The following is a 20,399-nucleotide window of genomic DNA, read 5'->3' as shown; positions in this document are numbered from 1 at the left end:
GCTTGTGTTCATTTTTTTTCTAATTTATTTTGAAATTTAAATCATTTTAATGAATATAAATAGTTTTAAAACTACAATTTACTAACTACAATCACACTTATATGTTATTTGGAAAACATTTATTTTTTTCAAAACTCTAAACAATATCCATGTGTTTAGAACTTCTCTAAAATCTTTTAATGATTATATAATTAAAACTTAAATGTTCAAAACTGAAAACTACATCTTAATGAAATTCTATTTAAAATATTTTATAATTAATATATATATTTAAAAATTAAATATACAAAACTCAAAAGTATATCCCTCTTTAGTTTCTCATTTTATTTAAAAAATTATAATTAATACATATTTAAAAATTAAATATTCAAAACTTATTTTTATAAAATTTCTCCTAACATAAATATATATAAAAAAATCCATTCTTAATATAAATATATATATATATATATATATATATATATATATATATATATATATATATATATATATATATAATCAATTGTTTTTTATAAAATTTGGTCAACTTCAAAATTTTCTTTCCTTGTTATCTCAGTATTAAAAAAAACATTAAAATTTTGAAATCTGGAAAATTTCAACTCACAATTAATTTCCATTTTACAGGCATCTATTTCTATTCCATACACACAATTTAATAAATCCTTGTCATAAACTATAAACTATGAATTCTATTATTTCTATTCCATACACACAATTTAATAAATCCTTGTCATAAACTATAAACTATGAATTCTATTTCCATTCCAGACACACAATTTAATAAATCCCGTCATAAACTATAAACCATGAATTCTATTTCCATTCCAAACACACAATTTAATAAATCCATGTCATAAACTATGATATTTTAAGCATCCTGACCCATTTTTTAATCAAAGTATTCTATTTTCCATGTATTTGGTGACTATGATTTATATGTGTTACTTAAAGTTGTTGAGAAATTTATTTTACAACTTAATATGAGGGAGATGTATACTATAATAAAAATCTAAAGATCTAATGTAAATATATATCAAGAAAATGTTGGTAAAATATTTTATTTCTACTCATAATTCTCATGTTAAATAATATAATATATTAGTAAAATATGTTATTCCTACTCATAATTTTCATGTTAAATAATATAGTTTTATATCACATTTTGAAAAGAAAAAAAATAGCAAAAAAAAATTATATAAAAAAAAAATATATAATTCTTATACTTTTAAAAGAAAATTTAATATAATATTTAAATAAATTAAACTATAATATATTTTTATACGAAGCTCAGGGGCATAGAAGCTTTTTCCAATCTTATCTTTCCTATACTGTTACAAAACCATTTTCCCTATATCGAATTACAAAAAAAACTAACATTTAGATTTTTTATCCAGTAATGACATCAACCCTATCTTATCTCTTATATACGGTTACAAAAACATTTTCACTGGATCAAATTTAAAAAAAAAAAAAATAACATTTAGATTTTTGATGACCTGTGATTGAATATGAATCATATGGACATGATGCCAGTAATGACATCAACTCTATTACAGTAGTCCCCATAGCTTGTCAACACCTCTATTATAGTTGTATTATTGTTGTGACATGCCGTCTCTTCAATAGCTTCTGGTTATTTGTTACACGTCGATTTCATTTTATCAGTCACCCAAAACGATGAATTCATTTTCGACGAGAACATTGAAATAAGTTACTAGTGACATTTACGGAACTGGACGAACTGTGCAATAATAGCTACTAACCAATTCAAAACAATCAAACTGTCAAATTAACCCACTTGCTCACATGCCTTTGAAATATCAGAGATCGTAACCCACGGCTGTTTCTAACTTTCACTTTCTTCTTCAATGGCCGATGCACCCGCACAGCTGACGACCCGTGATTGCTATGTCTTATTACATCAGTAATAAGCCAGTCACCTTATTGGCTAAGGAATATATATGGCCTCATTGGCTAAGGAATATATATGGCCTCTTAAAGTAAGTGTGTTCTCATTAAACAAGGATCAACTTCATTATAATGTGATTATATTCTTATTCACGAGAGACTATGATATTCAAGAGTAAGATATTGTTTTATATGAGCTAAACCTATATTGAATTTGGTTTGAGTGGATCATAATCATTTTCCCATATCCAACTGCCTTAAATAAATCAAAATTGATGTTTTTAAATGCTTTTGTTATTAATTTTTTAATTTGAAGTTGAACATTCATGAATTACATATATGTAGAGATATGTATATATTATATGTAAAATTGATGTTTTTAAATGTTTTTGTTATTAATTTTTTAATTTGAAGTTGAAAATTTCATGAATTACATATCTTTATACATACATATATATTATATGCAATTTTGATGGACAAATGAGACACCCAATAATAATGATAATAATAATGATTATGATAATTAACTTTGGGCTAGAAAGTAGTATGTTTGTTTTTAAAATGTTAAGATATTAATTAGAATTTATTTAAAATTGTATTTCTAGTAAATATTTGGTAAATAAGATCATTTAAAATGTTTTGGAAATTTTGGTTATATATCATTCTTCATTGTTTAAATTGCATTTTTGCATGAAAAGCTTTTGGTCACTTGTATTGTGTAGGTTGCACAACTTAAATATACAACTCCAATAAATCTTTACTACATTTTATACAAATTTGACCCAAAATATATTTATGAAATAGCTAAAATGTAGAATATTTAAAAAACTTCAAATATTTTAACCATAAGTTTTTATCTTTTTCAATTACTTTTTATAATATATGCACTTTTTTTTGCTAGATCATGTATAATATATAGGTAGTTGAAATTGAAATAATTTTTTTTTTAATGTAACATATAAATTTTATATTAATAATGAAATGAACTACAAATCTTCCATTTATTACTCATATTAGGAAATAATTAAATTTATTTTACGTTCAATTAATTTGTTTATTTGAGTATATAATTATTTTATAATGGTTAACATTAAAATAAAATTTTATTACTTTCTCTTATATCTACATATATATGAAATTGATATTGAAATAAATTAGTTAGCATGATATTCAAATAGTTACTTAAATATTGTATTGAAATATTAGCATAACCCATTAAGTGGGGTGAGGTCTAATGCTTCTTTCATTTTCCTATTGTGTTACTTTTGTAAATCCTTAATCTTGTCCCATGTTGTTTTTAAGAGGGATGTTAGGATATTTGGACACATAGGAGTTAGTTCGTTTCAACTTGGTCTAATATGTTTAATATGTCAAGTATGTCTATTATATCTATTATTTTTAGTTATTGCTATCTCTCTTTAAAGTTAATATAAAGTTATGTTACTTCACATGGACATCTAAATACTTTATTTATGGCTGAGAGAGACAAATATTTTTACCACATCATACCAAAAATGTATAAAAAATTTATTGGTCATACCAAATATGTATATTTCTTTTTCTTAATTACTATAGCCAGCATTGTTTTTTAATTTAGAGAATATTTTATTTTTATTTTAAAAGGGCATTGTTTTTTAATATAGAGAATATTTTATTTATATTTTAAAATGGACACATGTCAACCGGAGATTGTGCAGAGAAGGAATTCAACATCTCCCTCATATTGGGTTGTAGAGTGTGTCTCCTCTTCTCTAAATCCAATTACGCAATACTAGTTGATATCCTCCCACTACTTGGATTGCCCATGAGGCTAAATGGTTATTCATTCTACTATACATGTGATGTTGAAATAAATTCAACACGGAGTTCAAGGGATAATGTGGTTAGTATTTAATAAACAATAGTAATGAGTTGCATCCCATTGTAGCTAGACCAAGTGGATTAAGTGGTGTTTGGTCCCACGAGGGAAATGTCCAATAAACTAGGGTATTCCATACACGAAGAACACCTTCAACAACCCCTCACACAAATATATATATATATGATCATAGCACTACTATTTTTATGTGGTTAAAAGAGTCTAAGATGGAAATAGTTCATGGCCCCACACAATGTCACCACTAGAGGAATTTTTTTTAATGCAACATAAAACAATTTACATAAGAAATTTATCACCAAAATACTCTTCAAACAAAGATCATGGACCCATTAATTGTTAATATAGAGATCAATAGTCATTAATATCAAGGAGAATATGATTCATTCAATCACTCAATGTCTAGAACATATCATGACTACTGAATTACAATGAAATTGGTACATATTAAAGAAACATGTTTTTACAAAATAGACATATTAGACCAAGTTGAAATTAACTAACACCTATGTGTCTAAACTAACATTCCTCTTAAAAACAACATGTGACAAGATTTAAGGATTTATAAATGTAACACAATAGGAAAATGAAGAAGGCATTAGATCTCATCCCTCCTTAATGACAATATCCTAAACTCCTAACATAGGTCAAGGTTGAGTAAACTTTGCCTTTGTAGGAGAATTTCTAAAATGTTTGTAACTTATCATCTGCAAGGAAAATCGTAACTTCGGGAACTATCAATGATATTTCAAATGAAGAAAAAGTGTAGTTTAGTGTTTTCACTATGTTAATGCTAGATTATATCTTTGGTCAGCTTGATGGCAGTTTGATTGTCAAACCAAAGGATAGTGGGATGCTATTGTTGGACTCTAAGCTCTAAAAAGTTGAAAATAATTAATATTATTTTTTATTAATGGAGAAATGGTTACACAAGTTGTAACGTATATACTTAGTTTAGGATTTGTTCCTAGAGTTTAGGAGTTTGGTTGCAACTTCCTGATTTCTATAATGTACTTAATGATGTAATTACTCATTTGATGAATGTAGAGTGTACGGAGAGAGTTCTCTTTGTTTGAGTGTAGTTTCCAGGTGTAGTACTCACCTGTGAGCTGTAACTCCTTCTTTTTAATTCAAGTCTGATTTTTATCTTGGTATCAGAGCATAAGCTTTTGACCCAAATATTCTTAAGTGACTCACTGCTGGTTTGAATCCAAACAATGCTTCAAAAGGGGTTTTGAAGCCTAGACATCTAGTAGGACTCCTATTCTTTAAATACACAGCAGTGTTAATAGCTTCTACCCAAAGACCATTTCATAGACCCTTACCTTGAAGCATGCTCCTTGCGCACTCCACAAGAGTTATGTTCTTCCGTTCTACCACTCCATTTTGCTGTGGAGTGTGGGGCACTGTAAACTGTTGCACAATCCCATGATGCTTGCATAAATCCATGAACTCTCCCAACCTATATTCTCCCCCTTGATCTGAGCGGAGAATTTTTATCCTTTTTCCTGTCTGGTTTTCTACCATGGATTTAAACTCTTTAAAATACTGAAAAGATTGAATCTTTTTACTCAGAAAGTATATCCATGAAAATCTAGTGCAATCATCTGTAAATAAGAGAAAGTAATATGCTCCTCCTAATGACCTGGTTTGCATAGGTCCGCAGATGTCTGTATGCACCAGTTCTGAAATGTCTCTTTCATTTCTATTAGCATGCAAAGGGAACTCTTCTCTATGCATTTTCCCTAATGCACATCCATCACAATCCAGCCTAACATTATGAAAAACAGGGAGTCCATCAACCATACCCTTTCTGTGAAGTAGGATGAGGTCTTGCAGATTAAGATGGCCGAATCTTTGATGCTAGAGATTTTCGGCTGTCGATCCAGCTGCAACCATTGCTTGCTATGGCATACTCTTCACATCTAGTCTGTACAGGATCCCCACGCGCACTCCTGTTGCAACTATTTCCATCTGGCTATCCTTAATGACACAGTTAGTCTTAAAGAATTGAACTTCCATGTCCTGATCAGTAATCATTGAGACAGAGACCAAATTTTTCTTAATTCCTGGAACATACAATACATTTTTGAGGTGTCTAATTTCGTCGCTAGGTAATTTTACAGGAATGTCACCATATCCTTTGATCTCATGTCCACTATCATCTCCTAAATAGATTTTCGACCCACATGAAGTTTCTTCAAGAAATTCAAACCAGTCCTTCTTACCAGTCATATGTGAGGATGCACCCGAGTCAACATACCATATGTTGTCCTCATCTCCCTTTGAAGCTGAAAGGGCACGATCGACTATAAATAGCTAAAGTCCGTGGCTATGATCCTTTTCTTCCTTAACAAATTAACCCTTATGTTTTCTCTGTTTGTTTCTTCCTTCGTCAGCCTGCCTCTTATAACAATCTTTAATCTGATGTCCAGGTTTTCCACAATAAAAACATTTCTTGCTTGGAAAATTATTAGCAGACATACCTTTAAATGGTCTCTTCTAAAATGTGTTGGCTCCTTTCTGCTGCTACTGCTGCGGTTGCTGATGCTGCTTCCCTTTATATTGTCTCCTTTTTGCCATCAGAGCAAGGTCATTGCTCTGTGATTTCAAATTTTGTCGTCGCTCTTCTTCCTGTATCAGAATCCCTGTCAGCTCTTCAAATGAAGGGGCTTTCTCCCTTGCTGACAGCCCTGTGATAAACGTCTGGTATTCATCAGTCATTCCGTTCAACGTGATCATGACCAGATCTGAATCGGAAACTTTCTCTCCGATATCTCCCAATCTGTCCTTCAGGTCTTTGACTCTAGCAATGAATCCAGCAACAGACTCATTCTCCTCCATCTTCAATGCAAACAACTTGCCTTTGAGTGACAAGACATGGTTTGTATTCTGCGTCTGGTATAGGTTTTTGATCGTCGTCCAAATGTCAGTGGCCGATTTACAGTCTCTAATATGTGGGATAACATTGTCCTTGACAGACATCTTCAATATGACCTTTGCTTTTGTCTCCCTTTTATCCCAATCTTGTTCTTGTGTGGTTGATCCTGATCTCAGCTCATTTCCTGTAACGATCAACCACGCATTTGCACTTTCAAGTCTGCATCTTGAATTTCCAGTTGGTGAAATTTGATCCATCAAGTTTGCCAGACTCGTGGAGATACGATTCTATACTGTTATTCATATTAGATTGATAAAATTTCTGATCCTTTGACGAATAATTCTATCCAACTGTACACTTTTAGGACACACTAAAAAAAATCACCACATACCAGATCCGAACCTCTATTTTGCTGGAAAAAAAGTTTGTATCTTCAATGCGCCACCACCGGGCAAGTCCAATCTGCTGCCACCAAACAGATCCAGAACTCTAATGCGCCACCACTGGGAAAATCTGATCTACTGCCACCGAGTAGATCAGGAACTCCAATGCGCCACCATAGGGCAAGTCTGATTTGCTGCCACCAAACAGATCCGGAACTCCAATGCGCCACCACCAGGAAAATCCGATCTGCTCAACTTTAAGTTCTGTTGTAATGGTGCTGCTGTTGATCTACACTGCTCCATTCTGAACCTTTCCAGCAAGCTTCCGGCATACTTCCCTTGAGTGACAAAAGTTTGTCCAGAGTCTTTCCATACCTCCAATCCCAAGCAATAATGAAGGTTTCCAATATCTTTCATCTCAAACACACATCTGCTATTTGATTTCTTTGATCAGATTGTTAGCATTCCCTGTTATGATCATATCATCTACATACAAAGAAATCAAAATAATTTTCCTCTATTTATTAAACTTGGTATACAGATTTTGATCATTCAAGCTCCTATGAAAGCCATGCTGAACGAAAAATGAGTCAATTTTCTCATACCACGACCTGGGTGCCTGTTTTAAACCATAAAGTGTGTGCAGAAAGAATCAACTATTATCAAAACTGACAACCAGAGTACCATTAAGCTTGCATACAATCCAGTCTTTCATAAAAATACCAAGCATATCGATACTCAGGTTCATTATGTTCTAGAGAAACAACAGTCAAAAGAGATATGTGTTGAATATTGTAAAACTTGTGATAACATGGCTGATATTTTTACTAAGCCCCTTGGGCGTGTAAAGTTTGAATTGTTTAGAGGGATGCTAGGAGTTCAGGATAATCCTTTCTCCATTAAGGGGGGGAGTAGAAAATAATTAATATTATTTTGTATTAATGGAGAAATCGTTACACAAGTTGTAATGTATCTCCTTAGTTTAGGATTTGTTCCTAGAGTTTAGGAGTTTGGTTGCAACTTCCTAATTTCTATAATGTACTTAATGATGTAATTACTCATTTGATAAATGTAGAGTGTACGGAGAGAGTTCTCTTTGTTTCAGTGCAGTCTCCAGGTGCAGTACTCACCTATGAGCTGTAACTCCTTCTTTTTAATTCAAGTCTGATTTTTATCTTAAAAGGATTTATTTAAGCCAGAAGACTTCTTGAATTATATTAATCACTACTCGATACTTTTCTTTTCCTGAAGAAAGCGAAATATCTTTCTGCTTCTTGCAAAAGAAAGAGAAATATCTTAATGCTTCTTACAAACCAAACTAATAAGTCTAGAACCAAGATTGAAAACATAACCTGTAATAAACATTTGAACATCACAGTCACTAATCAAATTTAAATTAGTGAAACCAACCAAAAAAGGACTCCCCCATGAATTGTAATATATACCAAATTGAACTATACCTCAAATATATTGAGATTTTTTTTCTTTTTAGTAACTTTCATGGTATGTTTGCATATATTGGGAAATAATACAAACAACAAAGGACACATCAAGATGGGTACGAGTCAAGTATAATTGGCTACCAACTAATTGATTGTGCAAAGTGGCATTAACTTCAGGTGTAGTGTAGGTGGTAGAATGTTTTACTCGCGAGTAAGAGGAAGAAGGAGATAGTTTACAATATTCCATACAAGAATGGTGAAGAAGGTTAGATGCCTACCAAGATTGCAAAAGAGAAATTCCTTACTTGTTTTATAATACTTGAAAGCCAAGGAGATAATGAAAATACCCTAAGTCTATCATTTCAAACTTCTTCTTAAAGCTTCATTTCAAATTGGTTAAACATTTAAGGTCACTACTAGTAAGGATAAAATCAACATAAATAACATAGATTATGGTATGGCCTCTTACATTTTTGGTGTAAAATTTGGGGTCATAATGACATACTTCTTGGTATCATGAAAAAAATTATGCCACATTTTTTCATACCAAGATCAAAAAGCTTTGATGTAACCAACTTCTACTAATAATAACCCAAAAAAAATTCACAAAATTTTAAATATTTTTTATTTTGTCCGGCATGTTGCATGACCTCAATCCATAATCTATGTAAAAGCAATACTGCTATTTTAGAGTGCAGATGTTGAACAAGACCATTTATTTTAACACAACCTGAGTCCATAATCAAACACCATTTAGTTATATAAACAATTTTACTAACAATGAACCCAAAACAACATATCACAATTATAAAATATTAAACCTTTTTCATTTTCTCATTGCTACATAATCTTGCATCACCTGAATCCGTAACCATATCTAAAAGCACCATTGGTATTTAACTGTGCTGATGCCAGACAATGCCATTTATTTTTGCACCACCTGATCCCGAATCCACTTCGGTATTCAAGTGCCTATCAAATAATAATGGTTATTTTCACCCCGTGACTGGACATCATGATTGCCCAAATGTAAAGCAAGTAGTTCCTTATTTTACTTCTTCATACGATTGCCGGCCGAAATTTGATTCAAACATTCTTGATATACGACATCCTCCAATATCATAATCGCATGGTCCTGGCTAATGAGACAAAACACAAGTGGAGATTTGTGGAGCATTTAGCATCTTCTCTGTTCAACAATACACTAATCTGTGTGATGTTAAAACTGTTGTCTTTTCCTGAGTAGCATTAAAAGGGCCGAAGATTTTACTTTTCCAGGTGTAGACTTCGCACATTAATACAAAACTTCCGATCTTTGATCAAAATAATTGACAACCCTATCCTCCTATGGCCACATAAACCACCCACATGCGTCCACGCTTTCGCCAATACGAAGCCAAAAATGGATCGCGTCGGCTCCAACAATGCCAACTGCTAGTTAGGGTTTCAATAAAAGTCAGTGCTGGAAATGGCTGAATGTCATATAGACATGATGCCAGTAATGACATCAACCCTATTACAGTATTCTCCATATGCGCCTGTCACCAACTGACTGGATTTCGGAACAGCAACGAGTTGTATTATTGTTGTGACATGCCGTCTCTTCGATAACTTGTGACATAATAAATAAATGGTTGATGGATCTAGTTATCAAGTTTGAATTAGAATTCTGATTTGAATTTGATATCGGATGAAAAAAATTCAATTGAAGATAAAATATATCTTAAACATTTTAATATATACATATTTTTTGCTATATAACTTAAATATTTTAGCTTGTGTTCATTTTTTTTTTCTCATTTATTTTCAAGTTTAAATAATTTTAATGAATATAAATAGTTCTAAAAGTGCAATTTACTAACTACAATCACATTTTTATGTTATTTTTAAGACATTTATTTTTTTCAAAACTCTAAACGAGATCCATGTGTTTAGATCTTCTCTAAAATCTTTTAATAATTGATATATAATTAAAAGGTAAATGTTCAAAACTCAAAACTACATATTAATGAAATTCTATTTAAAATATTTTATAATTAATATATATATATATTTAAAAATTAAATATACAAAACTATTCCTCATTAGTTTCTCATTTTATTTAAAAAAAATTATAATTAATACATATTTAAAAATTAAATATTCAAAACTTATTTTTATAAAATTTCTCTTAACATAAATATATATAAAAAATTCCATTCTTTATTTATATATATATATATATATATATATATATATATATATATATATATATATATCAATTATTTTTTATAAAATTTGGTCAACTTCAAAATTTTCTTTCCTTATTATCTCAGATTTTTAAATTATTAAAAAAACATTAAAATTTTGAAATCTGGAAAATTTCAGCTCACAATTAATTTCCATTTTACAGTCATCTATTTCCATTCCATACACACAATTTAATAAATCCTTATCATAAACTATAAACTATAAATTCTATTTCCATTCTATACACACAATTTAATAAATCGCTGTCATAAACTATAAACCATGAATTCTATGTCCATGCCAGACACACAATTTAATAAATCCATGTCATAAACTATAAACTATGATTTTTTACGCAACAGGTTATTATGATCCTGACCTATTTTTATCAAAGTGTTCGATTTTCCATGTATTTGGTAACTATGATTTATATGTGTTACTTAAAATTGTTGAAAAATTTATTTTACAACTTAATATGAGGGAGATGTATATTATAATAAAAATCTAAACATCTAATGTAAATATATATCAAGAAGATGTTGGTAAAATATTTTATTTCTATTCATAATTTTCATGTTAAATAATATAATATGCTATTAAAATATGTTATTCCTAATCATAATTTTCATGTTAAATAATATAATTTTATATAAAACTTTAAAAAAAAAAAATAGTAAAAAAAAAATTATTTAGAAAAAAAATATATAATTCTTATACTAAGAAAATTTAATATAATGTTAAAATAAATTAAACTATAATATATTTTTATACGAAACTCATGGGCATAGAAGCTTTTTCCAATCTTATCTTTCCTATACGGTTACAAAACCATTTTCACTAGATCGAATTACAGGAAAAAAAAGATTAACATTTAGATTTTTGATCCAGTAATGACATCAACCCTATCTTATCTTTCATATACTGTTACAAAAACATTTTCACTGGATCAAATTAAAAAAAAAAAAAAAAATTTAGATTTTTGATGACCTGTGATTGAATATGAATGAGATGGACATGATGCCAGTAATGACATCAACTCTATTACAGTAGTCTGCATAGCTTGTCAACAACTGACTGGACTTCGGAACAACAGAACAAGTTGTATTATTGTTGTGACATGCACGTCTCTTCAATAGCTTCTGGTTATTTTGTTACACGTCGATTTCATTTTATCAGTCACCCAAAACAATGAATTCATTTTCGACGAGAACATTGAAATAAGTTGCCAGTGACATTTACGGAACTGGACGAACTGTGCAATAATAGCTACTAACCAATTCAAAACAATCAAACTGTCAAATTAACCCACTTGCTCACATGCCTTTGAAATATCAGAGATCGTAATCCACGGCTGTTTCTAACTTTCACTTTCTTCTTCAATGGCCGATGCACCGGCACAGCTGACGACCCGTGATTGCTATGTCTTATTACATCAGTAATAAGCCAATCATCTTATTGGCTAAGGAATATATATGGCCTCTTAAAGTAAGTGTGTTCTCATTAAAAAGGATCAACTTCATTATAATTTGATTATATTCTTATTCACGAGAGACTATGATATTCAAGAGTAAGATATTGTTTTATATGAGCTAAACCTATATTGAATTTGGTTTGAGCGGATCATAATCATTTTTCCCATATCTAATTGCCTTAAATAAATCAAAATTAATGTTTTTGTTATTAATTTTTTAATTTGAAGTTGAACATTTCATGAATTACCTATCTTTAGAGATATGTATATATTATATGCAATTTTGATGGACAAATGAGACACCCAATAATGATGATTATGAAAATCAATTTTGAGCTAGAAACTAATATGTTTGTTTTTAAAATAGTAAGATATTAATTATAATTTATTTAAAAAAATGTATTTTTGGTAAATATTTGGTAAATTAGATCATTTAAAATGTTTTAAAACTTTTGGTCATATATATCATTCTTCATTTTTTAAATTGCATTTTTGCATGAAAAGTTTTTTGGTCACTTGTATTGTGTAGGTTGCACGACTTAAATATACAACTCCAATAAATCTTTACTACATTTTATACAAATTTGATCCAAAATATATTTATGAAATGGTTAGAATGTAGAATATTTAAAAAACTTCAAATATTTTAACCATAAGTTTTTTTTTCAATTACTTTGTATAATATATGCACATTTTTTTTGCTAGATCATGTATAATATATAGGTAGTTGAAATTGAAATATTTATTTTTTTAATGTAACATATAAATTTTATATTAAAATCAAATGAACTACAAATATTCTTTTTATTACTCATATTAGGAAATAATTGAATTTATTTTACGTTCAATTAATTTGTTTATTTGAGTATATAATTATTTTATAGTGGTTAACATTAAAATAAAATTTTATTACTTTATCTTATATCTACATATATATGAAATGGATATTGAAATAAATTAGTTAGCATGATATTCAAATAGTTATTTAGATATTGTATTGAAATATTAGCATAACCCATTAAGGTGGATGAGGTCTAAAGCTTGTTTCATTTTCTTATTTTGTTACTTTTGTAAATCCTTAATCTTGTCGCTTGCTGTTTTTAAGAGGGATGTTAGGATATTTGGACACATAGGAGTTAGTTCATTTCAACTTGGTCTAATATGTTTAATATGTCTAGTATGTCTATTATGTCTATTATTTTTAGTTATTTCTACCTCTCTCTAAAGTTAATATAAAGTTACGTTACTTCACATGGACATCTAAATACTTTATTTATGGGTGAGAGAGAGAAATATTTTTACCACATCATATCAAAAATGTATAATATTTTTGCTGGTCATACCAAATATGTATGTTCTTTTTTCTTAATTATTATAGCCAACAATGCTTTTTTAATTTAGAGAATATTTTATTTTTATTTTAAAAGGGCATTGTTTTTTAATATACAGAATATTTTATTTATATTTTAAAAGGGACACTTGTCAATTGGAGATTGTGCAGATAAGGAATTCAACATCTCCCTCATATTGGGATGTAGAATGTGTCTCTTCTTCTCTAACTCCAATTATGCAATACTAGTTGATATCGTCCCACTACTTGGATTGCCCATGATGCTAAATGGTTGTTCATTCTACTATACATGTGATGTTGAAATAAATTCGACACAGAGCTCAAGGGATAATGTGGGTTGTATTTAGTAAACAATAGTAATGAGTTGCATCCCATTGTAGCTAGACCAAGTGGATTAAGTAGTGTTTGGTCCTACGAGGGAAATGTCCAATAAACTAGGGTATTCCATACACGAAGAACACCTTCAATAACCAGTCACACAAATATATAAATGATCATAGCACTACTATTTTTATGTGGTTAAAAGAGTCTAAGACGGAAATAGTCCATGGCCCCACCCAATGTCACCACTAGAGGAATTTTTTTTAATGCAACATAAAACAATTTACATAAGAAATTTATCACCAAAATACTCTTCGAAAAAAGATCATGGACCCATTAAATGTTAATCTAGAGATCAATAGTCATTAATATCAAGGAGAATATGATTCATTCAATCACTCAATATCTAGAACATATCATGACTATTGAATTACAATGAAATTGATACATATTAAAGAAACATGTTTTTGCACAATAGACATATTAGACCAAGTTGAAATTAACTAACACCTATCTGTCTAAACTAACATTCCTCTTAAAAACAACATGTGACAAGATTTAAGGATTTACAAAGATAACACAATAGGAAAATGAGGAGGGCATTAGATCTCATCCCTCCTTAATGACAATATCCTAAACTCCTAACATAGGTCAAGGTGTGACAAGATTTAAGGATTTACAAAGATAACACAATAGGAAAATGAGGAGGGAATTAGATCTCATCCCTCCTTAATGACAATATCCTAAACTCCTAACATAGGTCAAGGTTTAGTAAACTTCGCCTCTGTAGGAGAATTTCTGAAAAATGTTTGTAACTTGATCATCTACAAGGAAAATTGTAACTTCAAGAACTTAATCATGAATGATATTTCAAATGAAGAAAAAATGTAGTTTAGTGTTTTCACTATGTTAATGCTATATCTTTCGTCAGCTTGATGGCAGTTTGATTGTCACACCAAAGGGTAGTTGGATGCTATTGTTGGACTCTAAACTCTAAAAGGATTTATTTAAGCCAGAAGATTTCTTGAATTATGTTACTTTTATTTTCCCGAACAAAGAGAAATATCTTACTTCTTCTTACGAAAGAAAGAGAAATATCTTAATGCTTCTTACAAACCCAACTGATAAGTCTATAACCAAGATTGAAAACACAACATGTAATAAACATTTGAACATCATAGTCACTAATCAAATTTAAATTAGTGAAACCAGCCAAGAAAGGACTCCCACATGAATTGTAATATATACCAAATTGAACTATACCTCAAATATATTGAGATATCATTTTTTTTTCTTTTTAGTAACTTTCATGGTATGTTTGCATATATTGAGAAATAATAAAAACAACAAAGGACAAATCAAGATTTGTATGAGTCAAGTATAATTGGCTACCAACTAATTGATTGTGAAAAGTGGCATCAACTTTAGGTGTAGTGTAAGTGGTAGAAAGTTTTACTCGAGAGTAAGAGGAAGAAGGATATAGTTTACAATATTCCATACAAGAATGGTGAAGAAGGTTAGATGCATACCAAGATTGCAAAATAGAAATTCCTTCCTTGTTTTATAATACTTGGAAGCCAAGGAGATAATGAAAATACCCTAAGTCTATCATTTCAAACTTCTTCTTAAAGCTTTATTTCATATTGGTTAAACATTTAAGGTCACTACTAGTAAGGATAAAATCAACATAAATAACATAGATTATGGTATGGCCTCTTACATTTTTGGTGTAGAATTTGGGGTCATAATGACATACTTCTTGAAGAAAGTTATGCCACATTTTTCATACCAAGATCAAGGAGCTTTTATGTAACCAAATTCTACTAATAATAACCCAAAAAAAAATTCACAAAATTTTAAATATTTTTTTTATTTTGTACTGCATGTTGCATGACCTTCATCCATAATCTAGGTAAAAGCAATACTGCTATTTTAGAATGCAGATGCCAAACAAGACCATTTATTTTAACACAACCTGAATCCATGATCAAACACCATTTAGTTATATAAACAGTTTTACTAACAATGAACCCAAAACAACATATCACAATTATAAGATATTAAACCTTTTTCATTTTCTCATTGCTACAAAATCTTGCATCACCTGAGTCCATAACCATATCTAAAAGCACTATTGGTATTTAACAGTGATGATGCCAGACAATGCCATTTATTTTTGTCAAATACCATTTAGTTATATAAACAGTTTTAATAACAATGACCCCAAAACAGCATATCACAATTATAAAATATTAAACTTTTTCATTTTCTCATTGCTACAGAATCTTGCATCACCTTAATCCATAACCATATCCATAAGCACTATTGGTATTTAACAGTGCTGATGCTAGACAATGCCATTTATTTTTGCACCACCTTATCCCGAATCCACTTGGGTGTTCAAGTGCCTATCAAATGATAACGGTTATTCTCACCCCGTGACTGGACATCATGATTGCCCAAATGTAAAGCAAGTAGTTCCTTATTTTACTTCTTCATACGATTGCGAGCCGAAATTTGATTCAAACATTCTTGATATACGACATCCTCCAATATCATAATCGCATGGTCCTGGCTAATGTGAAACAAAACACAAGTGGAGATTTGTGGAGCATTTAACATCTTCTCTGTTCAACGGTACACTAATCTGTGTGATGTTAAATTTGTTGTCTTTTCCTTAGTAGCATTAAAAGGGCCGATGGTTTTACTTTTCCAGATGTAGACTTCACACAAAACTTCGGACCATTCATCAAAATAATTGGCAACCCTATCCTCCTATGGCCACAGAAACGACCCACATGCGTCCACGATTTCACCAATACGAAGCCAAAAATGGATCGCGTCGGCTCCAACAATGCCAACTGCTAGTTAGGGTTTCAATAAAAGTCAGTGCTGGAAATGGCTGAACGTCATATAGACATGATGCCAGTAATGACATGAACCCTATTACAGTATTCTCCATAGCCGCCTATCACCGACTGAATTTTGTTGAAGTCGTAATTTCAACGCAGCGTACCAACGCCAGAAACCGTCCAACAAACCCGCCGGAGAGTTCTCGGGCCACTTTCCGGTAAAGGGACTTTCCGTATATTTGAGCCCGAGAAAATTTGGAGTTGACGCGTGGCTGTCCCCTTACGTCACCATGTCTGACATTCTCAGGACATAAAGCTCTGCAGAAAATGATCTTCCGATATTGTTGTCCACCGTCCGATTCACTTGAATGTTCTCCGTCGTTGATCGTTTGAAGCTGCATACAAACCAACATCGAATTAAAACATTGCGTGGAGTAAAAGTTTTTGGGTTGACCGCCGTTAAAGTAATTAAATGTGTTCGTAGGATGGTTGGTAAATATTTTATTTTTAATATTTTTTTTATGCACGAACGTATGGAGAACTTAAAGATAGGTATGGTGCATTTAAAGAAAAGCATGGACTTTGTGTTAATTTTTGTTTTTACACAATGTAATATCCAAAAAGAAAAAGGAGCTCGTATATTGTTTTGTTGTTGACCTTTTGTAATATGTGAGAGCTCGGGGGGCAGCGAAAGAGAATAGAGTGAATTTTCACAGCAGTGCATGAAGAAAAGAACAGAGAGGAGCGCATTCGTTTTTTTTGTAAGCCTTTGTAAATTTTGTTTTTACAGTAGTATGTAAAAGAAGATTTTACAGCAGTAAGTAATATGTTTTCACAGCAGTGAATGTAAATGAGAGTTTTACCCAGCAGAGTAAATTCTCATGTGGAGACAAAGTAAATGTTTTGTTGAACGTATTTTTGTGGTGAATCCCTCTCAGCAGAGGATGAATATGTATCAGGCATATATTTTAATGAATAGAAATGTTTTTATGGTGTTGAAATACTCTGTTCCTCAGTTAAAAAAAAAATTAAGCTTCCCTGTGCACAAAAGATCCTGGAGTGAAGGAAACAGAGCATTGCCTTTGTGTGTTTGAATCTTTGTATTTGGGATTTTCCCATTAAAAATCCCCAACAGTGGTATCAGAGCTGGTCCAGGCTCTTTAAAGAAGTTAAAGAAGTTGAAGGGAGAAGGTTGTTGCTGCAGCAAAGCTTCTCAGACAGACAGAAGATTTAGACAACGAAGGATTCATGTATTCTTCATAGCTATCTTGTTTGTTACTGTTGAAGCAGTCAGTTGTTTTAAAACACATAGTCAAGGATTTAGTGGCATAGATAAGAATGCAAGGAATGGCCAGCACAAGCACTGGTATGGGTATGTTTAATACCCAGCTCCCACAGTTTAATGGGAAGAACTATGACTACTGGTCAATAACTATGACAGCCCTGTTTGCCTCCCAAGACTTATGGGAAATAGTTGAGGAAGGTTTTGAACAACCAGCAGATGAAACTGAGTTTAATAGATTAACTCCAGCAGAGAGAGATCTGCTGAAGAGCAATAGGAAGAAGGATTCAAAAGCCCGTATGTTGTTGTATCTAGCAGTAGACCAGAGTGTGTTTCCAAGGTTAGCAGCAGCTAAGACATCCAATGAAGCATGGGAAACCCTAAAGACAGCCTATCAAGGCATGGAGAGAGTGAAGACAACAAAACTACAATTGCTGAGAAAGGATTTTGAGAATTTAAACATGAAAGAGTCAGATAACATTGACTCATTCTTCACTCATGTGATTGGTGTAATCACACAAATGAGAACTCATGGAGAAACCATTGAAGACACAATGATTGTGGAGAAAATACTAAGGGTCTTACCCTCAAGGTTTGATGCCATAGTCACCACCATTGAAGAGACAAAGGATCTCTCAAACTATTCAGTTGATGAGCTACATGCATCACTGATAACACATGAGCAGAGGTTGAGTAGGAATGAAAACTCATCTCTTGAGCAAGCCTTCAAGACCCAGATGTCCTTTGGAAGAGGAAGGGGTCAAGGAAGAGGAAACAAGAGAGGAAGAGGCAGAAGCCAGAATAGAGGTGGAAGGAACAGCCCAGCAAATGTACAAGGAAGAGGCAGCGATCCAAATCAGAACCAAGGCCAAGGTAGCACCCAACAAGGAGGACAACATCATGCTCAAGGACAAAGGTATGAAAAATCCAATGTCCAATGTTATTACTGTAAAAAGTATGGGAATTATGCCAGTGAATGTAGGAAGAAGCAGCATGATATGAGTAGTAGACAAAATGCAAATGTTACTAGAGAAAACAGCAGCCAAAATAATGTGTTGTTAGCATGTAACATGGCTGAAACAAACAGTGAAGACATATGGTTTTTAGACTCAGGTTGCAGCAACCATATGACAGGAAACATAGCCTTCTTTTCTGCTCTAGATCAGAATGTGAAATCAGAAGTCACACTAGGAACTGATAGTAAAGTCTTTGTTATGGGAAAAGGAGAAGTAAAAATATTTACAAAGCAAGGAGAAAGGAAAACCATAGTAGATGTCTACTATGTCCCTGGAATGAGATGTAACCTCTTGAGTATTGGACAGCTTGTCCATAAGGGGTACAATGTTTTCTTTAAAAATGATGTATGCACCATCATGGATATAGCACACAGCAAAAGATGCATTGCTGAAGTGAAGATGACAAGGAACAGGATGTTCCCTCTTAGAATAAGGGCAGATTTGAAAAACAAAGGAGAAATTGCAGCAGTTACCCAAGAGGCTTTCCAAAGTGTGCCAAAGGATGAAAATTGGTTGTGGCACTTGAGATTTGGTCATCTCAATTTTGGAGGTCTAAATTTGTTAAGAAGAAAGGGAATGGTAAGAGGATTACCATTGATAGAGAAGCCGGACAGCCTTTGTGAAGGTTGTATATTGGGCAAACAACATAGAGAAAGTTTTCCATCAGGGAAAAGCATAAGGGCAAAGACACCCTTAGAGATTATCCACTCAGATTTGTGTGGACCAATGCAAGCTCCATCATTAGCAGGCAGCCAATATTTCCTAACATTCATTGATGACTTTACAAGAAAGACTTGGATATATTTCCTTAAAAACAAAAGTGAAGTGTTTGAGAAATTCCAAAACTTCAAGGCATTTGTTGAAAACCAAAGCGGGCTGCATATAAAAGTTTTGAGAACTGATAGAGGAGGTGAGCATATCTCCAAGGAATTCCTAAGATTTTGTAGAGAAAATGGAATTCACAAACAATTTACAGCCAGGTACACCCCACAGCAAAATGGAGTTGCTGAAAGGAAGAACAGAACCATCATGGAGATGGCAAGGAGCATGTTGAAGGCAAAGCATTTGCCAAATGAGTATTGGGCTGAAGCTGTAAATTGTGCTGTGTATATTCTGAACAGGTGTCCTACAAAAGCAGTGTTGAACAAAGTGCCGGAAGAGGCATGGAGTGGGAGAAAGCAAGGAGTCACCCACATGAGAGTTTTTGGATGTGTGGCTTATGCACACATACCAGATCAACTAAGGAGGAAGTTGGACAGCAAAGGGGAGAAATGTCTTTTCATTGGATACAGTGAGGAATCCAAAGCCTACAGGTTATATATCCCATCTACCAAGAAGTTTTTTGTCAGCAGAGATGTTCAATTCATTGAAGAGGAAGCTTGGGATG

General features: G+C 31.8%; 1 protein-coding gene across 1 annotated transcript in view; it reads right to left on the bottom strand.

Moving 5' to 3' along the window:
* LOC149138557 (uncharacterized) overlaps positions 1–6,922 on the bottom strand; it is a 54,420-nt gene extending 47,498 nt beyond the window's left edge. Inside the window, exon 1 of the mRNA XM_089450391.1 lies at positions 6,474–6,922. Within this exon, the coding sequence (XP_089306517.1) occupies positions 6,474–6,922 (449 nt within the window). The remainder of the gene's footprint in view (positions 1–6,473) is intronic.
* Positions 6,923–20,399: the final 13,477 nt, after the last annotated feature.

Source organism: Pinus tabuliformis, chromosome X, assembly GCF_031772625.1.
Source record: "Pinus tabuliformis cultivar Carrire ecotype Pingquan chromosome X, CPIR1, whole genome shotgun sequence".
NCBI lineage: Eukaryota > Viridiplantae > Streptophyta > Pinopsida > Pinales > Pinaceae > Pinus > Pinus tabuliformis.
Note: the sequence above shows the minus strand (reverse complement) of the source record. Positions and strands in the feature narration are given on the sequence as shown.